The following is a 13936-nucleotide window of genomic DNA, read 5'->3' on the forward strand; positions in this document are numbered from 1 at the left end:
AAGTGCAATTTTTCTACGTGGTTAGATATTTTTTAAATCCCTGAAATTGACAGTGTTGGCTAAATTACGCTAAAAAAGTAGGCTAATTAATTACTAGCTACTAATTACATCGTCAACATTGTAATTAAATTACTCTCTCTAAAAAGTAGCATATTTGCATTACTTCTTACTTATTATTACTAATTACGCTCTAAATCCCATATCAACCTCAAGCAGTTGAACAATACAAGGATAGACATGATAGACAACTGCACTTTTAATTCTTTCAAATAAATAATATAAATTTACCTAAATTATTCTTGAACTGACAAAAGTATTTAAAGGGAGGTTACATTAAAAGCAAACATTAGACATTACATTTTGATGTTAAAGCCACTATTATTTTATATAGAATTGTTGTATAGTCTAGAGACAGTTATGCAACACAATCAAATGCAGAAGTAACTGCAATTAAATTACAGAAAAAAATAAGAATAATCCCTTACTTTACTTTAAAAGTAATTAAATTACAGTAATTAATTACTTAGTAATGCATTATATCAACACTGAAAATAGAAATAGACTATGAATGAATAGAAATGAATAAAAACCATTAAAATATACATGAAAAATAAATAGACAAAATGTGTAAATATTAAAGGTTCATATAGCCTATAATATTTAAATGTAATATTTAGAGTTAATAATTCGAATGGAGTCCTCTGATGTGTGATAGGTAAATTATACACACAGAGATAGACACACACACACACACACACACACACACACACACACACACACACACACACACACACACACACACACACACACACACACACACACACACACACACACACACACATACCGACAGACAGACAAACACACACACAAACACAGAGAGACAAACACACATAGAGACAGAAAAACACACAGACACACATTGACACACACGTACTTGAAAAGTCTATGGTTTGTCCCCATGTCAGCTGTATTTCTACAAATAAGGAAAGTATTAAAAACATCTCTTATTCTGAAAAAGTAATCTGTAGAACTTAATGTTAAGCGTTACCTTGTAAAATACAAGAAAAAAATGGTAAATTGGTCAAGATAAATGAATGTCTTCTGAGAATATGTGTACAGAGTTCTAAAGATCTGTTATATGTATCCTCCACCTCTGTGTTTCATTATTTCAGATTTTTAAAGTAACTGAATTAAAAAAGGTAGAATAAAAAACGATATAATTAGTAAGGACAGCTTAATTAACGCCTTTTGCGTAGTAGGATTCATAAATTCTCCATTGTAGTCCATCAGCAATGCCATTTCCGGCGAGACGGCGCATGCGCTCTGCTGCGCATCATCACTCTCACGCAAGTGTTCATGACGCTGTGGCTGAAACGAGCGCTGCGGGCACTTTCTCCAGGTAGGTGGGCGGGGGCGCGCACAGCATCCACAAGACTATAATGTTATTGATATTTTGCGCTGATGTGAGATGCAGGGGTCTAGAATAGTATCATAGACTTACGTTCACAATGGTTTCTCTTTCTGTCCGTTAAACTGCGAATGTCTTCAGCCATTGCACAACCTCCTGCAATCTCATCTAAACCAGTGTAAACATAGACCATCTGTGATGCACAGACTACTGCTCATCTACCGAACAATAGGTTTATTATTAAGTATACATCAGATTAAATGATATTTCATGTTGTAGGATGAATTATGATTCCTTTGTCAGTATTACATTATAACTGCATCATGTGTTTTGGGTTTTGTTATCCAGGGACATGTATAACAGACTGTGTATTACAGTTGCATGGAACTATTCTATGTACTCTACAATATAGGACCAGAACAGTTTCATATGTCAGATTACAACCATATAGCTTTGATGAGCAGAAGGTGATGAAATAATTAATAGAAGAATGTTATGTAATTAACCCCTGCAACAACATGCAGCATTAGGCTACGTGTAGGCTTGGGTATCGTTATTCCGATTCTGCATATCGATTCCCAGTTTTGATTCCAGTAAGGTAAAAACAACTAATGTAAATTTCAAATATTACTAAAGCCAAGTAAACAGTAATACAATGAGCACAAATCAGCAATAGTACAAATAAATACAACTGAACAATTTCAGGGAAAGAAATTGTAATCATATGTAAAATAGCTCTGCATAGATTAATCCTTATTAAAGTTACAAAAGCTATTCAGTCAATAGCAGTGTGTGATTTTCTTTTGTTGTTTGATTAACGGTAATGACATACAGCAGCAGGTTTATTAGGCTGCTGTCACTTTAAGATCTCATGCAGGATACACAAACTGTTTACGGTTGAGAACAATGACAATGACAAAACTTGTATTTAGAAGACTGTATTAAAAACGTGCAGTCGCTCACTTCCGCCAATTTGGATCAATGATTTTAATGACATCACTCTGCACTTCTCATCAGATTTCCTGTCCAATCAAATGCTCTCTAGAATCTTAAGCTGCGGCTGAAATCGGTCACTGGTTCACACATTTACTATTTTCTACATGGTGAATGGTACATAGTGCACTATATAGGGGATAGGGAACAATTCAGACAGTGTGCAGCAAACACACAGTCTGCTCCGGTCCAGAGACACGATAGCACAGAGCGGATCATACGTGCGAGTCCATGAAAACGTACCCATTTGAATTCTGCACAGAATGCTTTATTTTAAAGCTGCTGTCCGTAACTTTTTTTGTGTTCAAGATTTACAAAAATTATATAATGAGAATGTACAACATGAATCCATTTTCCAAACCGTGTTTTTGTCTTACCCTGAATCATTATGGTACACTTATAATAAGTGTTTATATTGGGACTATTTCAAACTGGTCTGGTATGAACCGCTGCGGAGGAGCACAGTCCCTGCGTGACTCGCCATAGACATAAATGGAGAGAGAAGTAGCTCCGGCTGCAAGGTTCTTCCGCAAGACGCAAGCAGTTCTGTTTATTAACCGCTAGAGCGCAAAAAGTTACAGACTGCAGCTTTAAAGCGATATGAAGGAGATTAGGAGGAGAAACGGTTAGAGATTAGGAGGATACTGCGGCTTTACCGAGCTCAAAGGCTCTGGCTGAGCTGTGATATAAGCTAAACGCTATTGGCTATTTAAAAAAAAGGGGAAGAGTTGTTTGATATGTCCCGTCCTGACTTCCTGTTAAAGTGGAAATTACATCAACACTTTGAATAATGCTATCCGTTTCAAGGCACTTCAGTGGGCCTTTAAGTATCCAATTCCAGAATTGGAATTGGTTTTCGATTCCCACCCCTAATTATGTGTCTAAATATGTTTAGAATAATCCGCTGATAAATGTACACATTTTCTGTTTTATTGAATATTTTGAAAGTGGAAAATGTTGTCAGTACAGTTTCTTGTTCTTTCCAGTTCTTTCAACTGGCTCATGATCCATGCCATGCTTTCCTCTAATGTCTGATTCTATTGAAAAGGACCTTTTCCAATATCTTTCCTCAGGTTTCTCCCAGACAAAATGGCAGTGGAAAAGCGCTTGGCATATTCTATCGTGCAGTTCCTCAGAGATCATACACACTGTGGCTCGCTGAATTCAGATGAACAGGAAAGCCTGGAAGGTAGGTCACCCTCATGTTTAAAACATTTAAAATCACTGGCTTTTTTTACTCTTGGACTGGCTGTTCAGATTCTGGACACTTTCAGATCAAAAAGACTTTCTGAAAGTCGCCACAGCAAACTATTTTACTGTCTGTTTAATGACATTATTATTAGTGAAATATTAGCCTGATATATCAGATAGACTGGATTTTTTTTGCCATTTTGTGATTTGTAAAAAAGAAGTGAACCGTCTTTCTATATCTATAGTCTTTGGTTGTACCCAAAGTTGAACATTCTTCAACTCTGCAGGGTGACCAGTAAAAAATAGATGCACAGCGCCTCGTTACGCTCCATTGTAAACAACTGGGAAAAATATGGCAACAAAACTGTACTGCAGGTATTTGGAAATCTAAGCAATTCTTGCCACTCGCCATTCTCAAGTGAAGGATTTGGACGTTCACTGGTGCTCTTTTATATTTTAATGACATTAATTAGGCGGCATTTAAAAGGTGGAGATCTTAGTCGTGGCCTAATGGTTAGAGAGTCGGACTTGTAACCCGAAGGTTGCGGGTTTGAGTCTCAGGTCTGGCAGGAATTGTCGGTGGGGGGAGTGAATAACCAGCTCTCTCCTTCACCCTCAATACCAAATACCGCGACTGAGGTGAGACCCTTGAGCAAGGCACCGAACCCCCAACTGCTCCCCGGGCGCCGCAGCAATATGGCTGCCCACTGCTCTGTGTGTGTGTTCACTACTGTTTGTGCGCACTTGAATGGGTTAAATGCAGAGCACAAATTCCAAGTATACTTGGCCACACGTCACTTCACTTCAAATAAATGAATACATTTTACATCTGGAAGACAGACGTATGCAGGTTTTTTGTGAGTACGTTCGTTCTCTGAAACACACGTACGCACATTTGAGAAATGACCGTGAGATCAAATGTAGGACAAATCTTCAATTCAATTACAAAAATCTGTACTTGCTGATAATATAATAGCAATGAAATAAAAGACAACTTAAGTGTACTTGAAGAGAGTACACTTTCATGCAGGGCTTAATTTGAGCTGGATGTTGGATCCGGAACCTTTTTTATTGAATCCGGTACCTCTTATGTCAATATTCAAATTAATCGTCTAAAAAAAAAAAGCCTTGTTGGCCCGCCGCTTACCCGGTTCAACTCTTTTCCATACTTGAGGTCATGGATTGCAAAAGGAAATAAAAATGCACTGGACACGAGGTGTAGAGAAAGAAACAGAATGGAGGCCGGGGGCACTATCGATGCTGTATGGGCCGTTTTGGATAAATAGGATAACGACCTGATGTATTATATATATATATATATATATATATATATATATATATATATATATATATATATATATATATATATATATATATATATATATATATATATATATATATATATATATATATATATATATATATATATATATATATATATATATATATATATATATATATATATAAAAATAGGCCTATATTTTATTTATATATGATGATCGTTATCGGTAGTTATATTGTTTATTATTGCAAATGTTTTTCATTTGTTTAATAAATCTAATAATTCTGACTGGGCACATCACTATTCATAACTTTTATTCTTTTTAATCTCAAATTATTTTTAATAACTTGGCTGAGGAAAAAAAAAAATAGGGGGTACGTTATTGAAAAAAGATTGAGAAGCACTGCTATAGGCAGTGTACATTTTTTTTTATTCCGTTACCTCTAACCTGCGTTTTGAGTCGCCGGATCCACCCCCCCCTCTGCGCTCCGGGACCTCCCGCTTTACAAATTAAGCACTGCTTTCATGACTGTCTTAACACACTTAAGTACACTTTTAAAAAGTGCACTTTGTAATAATCATTTCAAATCAAATGTTTTAATGTTAAATGTAGTAAAAAAAACACTAATTGTAGTTTTAATCTTCTGTCATGTTTTAGAAAATGCAAAAGAAATGCACTTGTACTTGTAAATATAATATCCATCACATTTCAAATGATTTGTTTTGCTCTATTTAAATTACATTTTAAATATATTTTATAATAAAATGGCCAACTATTTTGTCTTACTAGATTTCTTGCTAGATCCGATTTCATAGCTAGCATTTTATGTATCCTAAATAAACATAAATAAATAATATTTCAATACTTTTTGCATAATTTAACAAAAGTACAGTTCATTAGAAATTCATAAGTATTTCAAGTAATATGTTCAATTCATAATTAATATTTAGCGTGACTTTTATTTGTTTTCTCCACACATCACAGGTCTTATATTTCATCTCAAGCATGCGCTTCGCTGACACTGTAGCAAGTACACTTAAGCCCAAAGTATACTTTAGTCGCCCATGTTCCACGCACTGTCCACGTGACTTAATTTTCATCATCAGGATGACAATTTTAATGTCTGCGTGTACAACAGAGCATGTGCGAGTAATTTGATCGATTTAAAACAAAGTCCAGTAAAACGCTCATGGCCAAAGGAGGAGTATACTTTGAAAGACCGGAACGAGGAAAATGAAGTATACCCTGGGCTTAACTTTGTCACTATTAGTGACAAAACATTTGGTTGTGGGAAATTACATCACGACTGTGGAATTGTATATTTACTGTCATTGTAAATATAAACACATTTTGATTGATGCAACACACTCCAAAAAAAAAAGTTGGGACAGAAGCAAAATAAAAGTGAAAAGATTATAGAATATCCAAGTTAAACTGTTTTGAAACAGTAATTGGTAATAGGTGAGGGTATTGTGATTCGGTGTAAAAGGTGCTTCTCTGTCTTTGCAAGCAAAGATGGGTCATGGCTCATTACTTTGTGCCAAATATCATGGGAGAATTGTCAAACAATTCAAAAATCACATTTCTCAATGCAAGATTGCAAAGAATTTATGTCTTTCACCATCTACCCAGGGAATCCAGAGAAATCTCAGTCAGTGTAGGGCAAGGCAGGAAACCGCTCTGTTGAATGTGCTTGACTTTTGAGCCCTCAGATGGCATTGCACGAGAAAGCATCATGCTACTGTGTTAAATATAGCCACATGGGCTTGGGAGTACTTTGGAAAACCGTTGTCCCTTTACACAATCTGCTGCTGCATCATGAAACGCAACTTGAATCTCTGTTACGCAAGGAGAAAGCTTTACATCTGTTCAATGCAGAGATGCTGCCGAGTTCTCTGGGCCCGAGCTCATCTCAGATGATACAAAACACAGAATGTGTGCTTTGGTCAAATGAGTCCACTTTTCAGCTTTTTAGGGAAAAACAGACATTGAGTTCTCAGTTCCAAAGATGAAAGGGACCATCCAGACTTTATTTAGCATCAGGTATAAAAGCAAACATCTGTCATGGTATGGGGGTACATCAGTCCAACGGCATAGAGACAGAGCGACATGCGTCATAATTTGAAAACCATGCCCACCAGGGGAGACCGTCTCCAATCAAACCGATCAAACCATCTCCATTGACTTTGTATTGTGTGAAGCGGCCTCCTTGTCATTTCTGAATTATAACAAAAAACAGAACGTCTAAAAGCTGATATGTGACAAGGTGTACAGCAAACAAGCTGAAAAACCCAGAAGTTTTCATAAGCTGTTGACCCAAAAAACAAGCATTTAAGGACACAAAAGTGGATACAGGCAATTGAGACAGAGCGTGACATGTTATATTACACTGAGAACTACACCCACTAGAGGGGAACGTAATCAGAGACAGGAAATATAATATATAAAACTGACATTTGGATATTTTACTTAACAGTGACAAAATGTTTACTGCACACGAAGGCATACTGAGTGTCAGGATCCCAAAATGTACCCATTTCTTCCTGCTGATACTTCACATCTTATTGCCTGTATTCACTTTTGTCTCCTTAAATGCTATTTTTTTTGTGTCGACAGCTTATAAAAACTTAGTTCTGTGTTTTTTAGATTATTTGCTGTACACCCTGTCACATAGCAGCTTTTAGACATTGTTCTGTTTTTTGTTATAAGTCAGAAATGACAAGGAGGCCCGCTTCACGCAATACAAAGTCAATGGAGAGCGTTGGATTGTTTTCCCCCCTGGTGTGGGCACTGTCTCTATGGGTGACTTGCATGTTTGTGAAGGTACCATTGATGTGGAGAGGTATGGAAGCTTGTTTCCGCCACAGAATAAGAACACTTTAAAAGATAATTGTGACTTTTTATCTCACAAAACATATCAGAATTGCGAGATATAAAGTCGCAATTGCATGTTATAAAGTCAGAATTGTGTTATAAAGTCATAATTACATGTTATAAAGTCAGAATTTTGTGATATAAAGTCAGAATTGTGTTATAAAGTCAGAATTTTGTGATATAAAGTCAGAATTGTGTAATAAAGTCGTAATTACATTTTATAAAGTCAGAATTGTGTGATATAAAGTCGCAATTGCGTGTTATAAAGTCAGAATTGTGTTATAAAGTCGCAATTGCATGTTATAAAGTTAGAATTGTGTTATAAAGTCGTAATTACGTGTTATAAAGTCAGAATTGTGATATAAAGTCGCAATTACGTGTTATAAAGTCAGAAATGTGATATAAAGTCACAACTACGTGTTATAAAATCAGAATTGTGTGATATAAAGTCGCAATTGCGTGTTATAAAGTCAGAATTGTGTGATATAAAGTCGCAATTGCGTGTTATAAAATCAGAATTATGATATAAAGTCACAATTACGTGTTATAAAATCAGAATTGTGTGATATAAAATCGCAATTGCGTGTTATAAAGTCAGAATTGTGTGATATTAAGTCGCAATTACGTGTTATAAAGTCAGAATTGTGTGATATAAAGTCGCAATTGCGTGTTATAAAGTCAGAATTGTGATATAAAGTCGCAATTACGTGTTATAAAATCAGAATTGTGTGATATAAAGTTGCAATTACGTGTTATAAAGTCAGAATTGTGTGATATAAAGTCGCAATTACGTGTTATTAAGTGAGAATTGTGTGATATAAAGTCGCAATTACGTGTTATAAAGTCAGAATTGTGTGATATAAAGTTGCAATTACGTGTTATAAAGTCAGAATTGTGTGATATTAAGTCGCAATTACGCGTTATAAAGTCAGAATTGTGTGATATAAAGTCGCAATTACTTGTTATAAAGTCATAATTGTGTGATATAAAGTCAAAATTACGTGTTATAGTCAGAATTGTGATATAAAGTCGCAATTACATGTTTTAAAGTCAGAATTGTGTGATATAAGGTCGCAATTACGTGTTATAAAATCAGAATTGTGTGATATAAAGTCCCAATTACATGTTATAAAGTCAGAATTGTGTTATAAAGTCGCAATTACATGTTATCTAAGTCAGAATTGTGATATTAAGTCGCAATTGCGTGTTATACAGTCAGAATTGTGTGATATAAAGTCGCAATTGCGTGTTATACAGTCAGAATTGTGATATAAAGTCGCAATTGCGTGTTATAAAGTCAGAATTGTGTGATATAAAGTTGCAATTGCATGTTATACAGTCAGAATTGTGATATAAAGTCGAAATTGCGTGTTATAAAGTCAGAATTTTGTGATATAAAGTTGCAATTACGTGTTATAAAGTCAGAATTGTGTGATATAAAGTCGCAATTACGTGTTATAAAGTCAGAATTGTGTGATATAAAGTTGCAATTACGTGTTATAAAGTCAGAATTGTGTGATATTAAGTCGCAATTACGTGTTATAAAGTCAGAATTGTATGATATAAAGTTGCAATTACGTGTTATAAAGTCAGAGTTGTGAGATATAAAGTCGCAATTACGTGTTATAAAGTCAGAATTGTGATATAAAGTTGCAATTACGTGTTATAAAATCAGAATTGTGTGATATAGTCCCAATTTCATGTTATAAAGTCAGAATTGTGATATAAAGTCGCAATTACGTGTTATAAAATCAGAATTGTGTGATATAAAGTCGCAATTACGTGTTATAAAGTAAGAATTGTGATATAAAGTCGCAATTACATGTTATAAAGTCAGAATTGTGTGATATAAAGTCGCAATTACGTGTTATAAAGTCAGAATTGTGTGATATAAAGTTGGAATTACGTGTTATAAAGTCAGAATTGTGTGATATAGTCACAATTACGTGTTATAAAGTCCGAATTGTGATATAAAGTCGCAATTACATGTTATAAAGTCAGAATTGTGTGATATAGTCACAATTACGTGTTATAAAGTCCGAATTGTGATATAAAGTCGCAATTACATGTTATAAAGTCAGAATTGTGTGATATAAAGTCGCAATTACGTGTTATAAAGTCAGAATTGTGATATAAAGTCGCAATTACGTGTTATAAAATCAGAATTGTGTGATGTAGAGTCCCAATTGCATGTTATAAAGTCAGAATTGTGATATAAAGTCGCAATTACGTGTTATAAAATCAGAATTGTGAGATATAAAGTCGCAATTACGTGTTATAGTCAGAATTGTGATAAAAAGTCGCAATTACATGTTATAAAGTCAGAATTGTGTGATATTAAGTCGCAATTGCGTGTTATACAGTCAGAATTGTGTGATATAAAGTCGCAATTGCGTGTTATAAAGTCAGAATTGTGTGCTATAAAGTCGCAATTGCGTGTTATACAGTCAGAATTGTGATATAAAGTCGAAATTGTGTGTTATAAAGTCAGAATTGTGTGATATAAAGTCGCAATTGCGTGTTATACAGTCAGAATTGTGATATAAAGTCGAAATTGCGTGTTATACAGTCAGAATTGTGATATAAAGTCGCAATTGCGTGTTATACAGTCAGAACTGTGATATAAAGTCGCATTTGCGTGTTATACAGTCAGAATTGTGATATAAAGTCGCAATTGCGTGTTATACAGTCAGAATTGTGATATAAAGTCGCAATTGCGTGTTATACAGTCAGAATTGTGATATAAAGTGCAATTGCGTGTTATAAAGTCAGAATTGTGTGATATAAAGTCGCAATTGCGTGTTATAAAGTCAGAATTGTGTGATATAAAGTCGAAATTGCGTGTTATACAGTCAGAATTGTGATATAAAGTCGAAATTGCGTGTAATAAAGTCAGAATTGTGTGATATAAAGTCGCAATTGCGTGTTATACAGTCAGAATTGTGATATAAAGTCGCAATTGCGTGTTATACAGTCAGAATTGTGATATAAAGTCGCAATTGCGTGTTATTCAGTCAGAATTGTGATATAAAGTCGCAATTGCGTGTTATAAAGTCAGAATTGTGTGATATAAAGTCGCAATTGCGTGTTATACAGTCAGAATTGTGATATAAAGTCGCAATTGCGTGTTATACAGTCAAAATTGTGATATAAAGTCACAATTGCGTGTTATAAAGTCAGAATTGTTATAAAGATCCAATTACGAGTTATAAAGTCAGAATTGTGAGATATAAAGTTGCAATTACGTGTTATAAAGATAAACTCTTGCAATACTGACTCGCAATTGTGAGTTTATATCGCAATTCTATGGAAGCCCAATTCTGACTTTATATCTTGCAATTCTGACTTCTCAGAATTGTGATGTTGGGGTAACAGCTTAGGACCCAGGACCAGTAGTGAAAAATGAAGACCAGGAGTCAGGAGTCAGATTAATTAAAGAAAATTTTACTGAAGAATAGTTTGCAGTTTCATCAGCAGAAGCCAGCTTCAAGAGGAGTTTGTAGGCCGCGCTCCCTCTAACAGTCTCCCCGCCTCCGTCTAACGTACATACAATTTTCTGAACAGTTATACTGTTTTCAAGGTCTAGACACGTCATTACTGCCATGTGGAATGATTCTGATTGGTTCTAACAACATGCAACGTAAGCAACTTTCCACACGTAGACAGATAGGAGCATATATCTCTAAAAATGCGTAGACTTGATGTCGCCCAGGCCCAGATTAGTCCCCAGTGACCTCGGAGGTCACAGAAAAGCGTCTAGGTCAAGTGATGACGCATGTTTCCCTTTAGGGTCACAATTGTCTCTTCACCTCATCACGGACATGCTGGCCACTAAAAAGACCAGTCCCCGTTTTGAGGCTCTTTTACCCCTTCCACTCACAAACAGGCCCCAATGTTCTTCTTTTCTCAAAACTCCTGATCAACATACTGATAACGTGCTTTCTCTCATTGAGAGGGGAACAGACAATATAGTACAATAGTATTCATACAATTCTTTAGGGTTTCAGTAAAAGGAAATATAAAATAAAATAAAATAAAATGAACGACAAGTCCATATTTAATCTTTGGAAGCCGGGCTAAATGAGCAATCTCTGTTGCTGCATTCCCATCAATTTAGAGGTGTGTGATGCCTCCAAAATCTGAACACATGACTGAAATTTGCAAGGTTAAAGTGACCAGAATGATCTCAGCTGACCTTTGAATGCCAATCTTTAAGGTGTTTCCTGGCTCTCAATTATGCGGTATTTGGTGAGCGGTATAGAGGGGCCAATATTAGGGCAGGGGCTGCTGTGTCCAGTCTTGACCTTGGCCCCTACGAAACACAGCTTCCCCTCCCAACAGTGATGCTGCTGGCCTCACAGACATCTGCCTCACCTCTCATACACACCTCACATAAAAACACCCCCCTTCTTGGAGGTGCCCCAATGGCGGTGACCCCCATTGGCTTAGGTTGTCCTCCGCTAGCCAAAAGAAGAGCTTACCCGTCATCGGGGAATCACCTCATGCTCATTGGTCATCGCTTAAGATCTTTGACCCTCAACAGGATCCGATATTCTCTGGAACCTTTTGGAAAGTGCATTCAAGAGTCAGCAGAGCCCCAGGTCTGATTTCAAATGACTAAAAACATGGAGACAGGTTAATAATAGTTCCTGATCACACAGTTTTCCTGATACGAATGTTCTCGTGAGACATCACACACGCCTAGGCCGGACCCTCAGTCACCACTCAGAGAGCAAATACAAACTTTAGAAAATATAAAGGAAGAAACAAAATCATACCTAGGGAGGATCATTCAATTCATGATAATAATATAGAAAGATAAATATTGACTGAGTCTTTGATTATAAATTTAATTAAGATATATATATACAATTATATTGGAGAGGCAGTGGATTTTAGAACCCACCCTTTAAGTTTCTACTGAGGCCAAAGTGGGGTTATTAATGGTCTACCAATTTAGGCTGGTTCCTAATTTCCAATTAAAAATAGGATTGTAATTACTTTTTCAAAACAGACCTTTTCAGGTATAAAACTCAATAGTGGCCTGAAATAAAAATAAAAAGTAAATAAATAAAAATAAACAACATAATAGTCCATCCAATTGCATTCAGTCTCATATAGCATGCACCACCTCAAAGGAATAGAAAATAAAAGAAAACATTCACATCATCCATCTCATTATTTCCACTTAAAACATAAACTTGTTCCTAATTTTTACTCAAGACCCCTTTTGCTAAATTTACTTTTCCCAACAGACCCATGTTCTCCCCTCATAGCCCACATAACTGTTGATGGACTTATCCATAAAAAGAAAATAGTTAATGTTAAAACCTTTTCATCAAAATGACTTAATTATCAATTCGTATTCCATTCAATAAGCTTGTTCATTCATCTTTATCTTGTTGACATTATGCTTAATCATACTAAATACCAAATTATTAATCACCATGTTATTAGTAAAACATTCAAAATCATTCATCAGGGTTTTCTTTAAAGTACCCTTTTTTAATTTTCATTTATTCTCAATGTCTTGTTCATTAAAACTCTTCAGGTGTAAGCTCCAAATGACCAAAATATTAAACCTCTTAATTCATGTCACTTGGTAGTGATACTTCATCAAATCCTCCCTAGCCTTATCTTGCCACTTACACCCAAACGTGTCATAACTTTACCAAGAACTTACAGATTTCATAATCTCCCATATTACTTTAAATTTGGACTATAAGTCATCATCAATTTCTTTAAAGCTGTTTTAGAATGATTTGTTCATCAATATCACTCATTTATAACTATATTAACTCTTTACGGGTGTTCCTAAATTCTATTTCACAACATTAATCTTTGGGCTATTTCTCATTATTCCTCTATCAATCTGAAGATGCCACACAATATGATCATTATTGTTTCTTATCTCTACTGCTCTGCAGAAACCAAAATATTATATTCCTCTTATCTCAATCACAGTCACACAGAAAGACTTAAAGTCACTTCTTCTTTAACATTAATTGTGGTTCTCTATATAAATCAAAATATCATAAAAAATTTAAATAAAGTAAAAATAAAACTTTTCCTTTTTAGAAGTTATCTCTTTGGTCGCCCTCCGGCCTTTCAGAATTTTGAGGGAGTCTCTGGATAATTTAGATAGTGACTTCAGCCAATTTGTCACTTTGTCTCTGCCGTCAAGTCT

General features: G+C 35.2%; 1 protein-coding gene across 1 annotated transcript in view; it reads left to right on the top strand.

Annotated features, from left to right (window-relative positions):
• Positions 1-1320: 1320 nt before the first annotated feature.
• The window catches only part of sgtb (small glutamine rich tetratricopeptide repeat co-chaperone beta), a 30776-nt gene continuing 18160 nt past the window's right edge, over positions 1321-13936 (top strand). Inside the window, exons 1-2 of the mRNA XM_079804554.1 lie at positions 1321-1399; positions 3475-3590. Of these exons, the coding sequence (XP_079660680.1) occupies positions 3491-3590 (100 nt within the window). The 5' untranslated portion in view covers positions 1321-1399; positions 3475-3490. The remainder of the gene's footprint in view (positions 1400-3474; positions 3591-13936) is intronic.

Source organism: Gobio gobio, assembly GCF_949357685.1.
Source record: "Gobio gobio genome assembly, chromosome: 22".
Lineage (NCBI taxonomy): Eukaryota > Metazoa > Chordata > Actinopteri > Cypriniformes > Gobionidae > Gobio > Gobio gobio.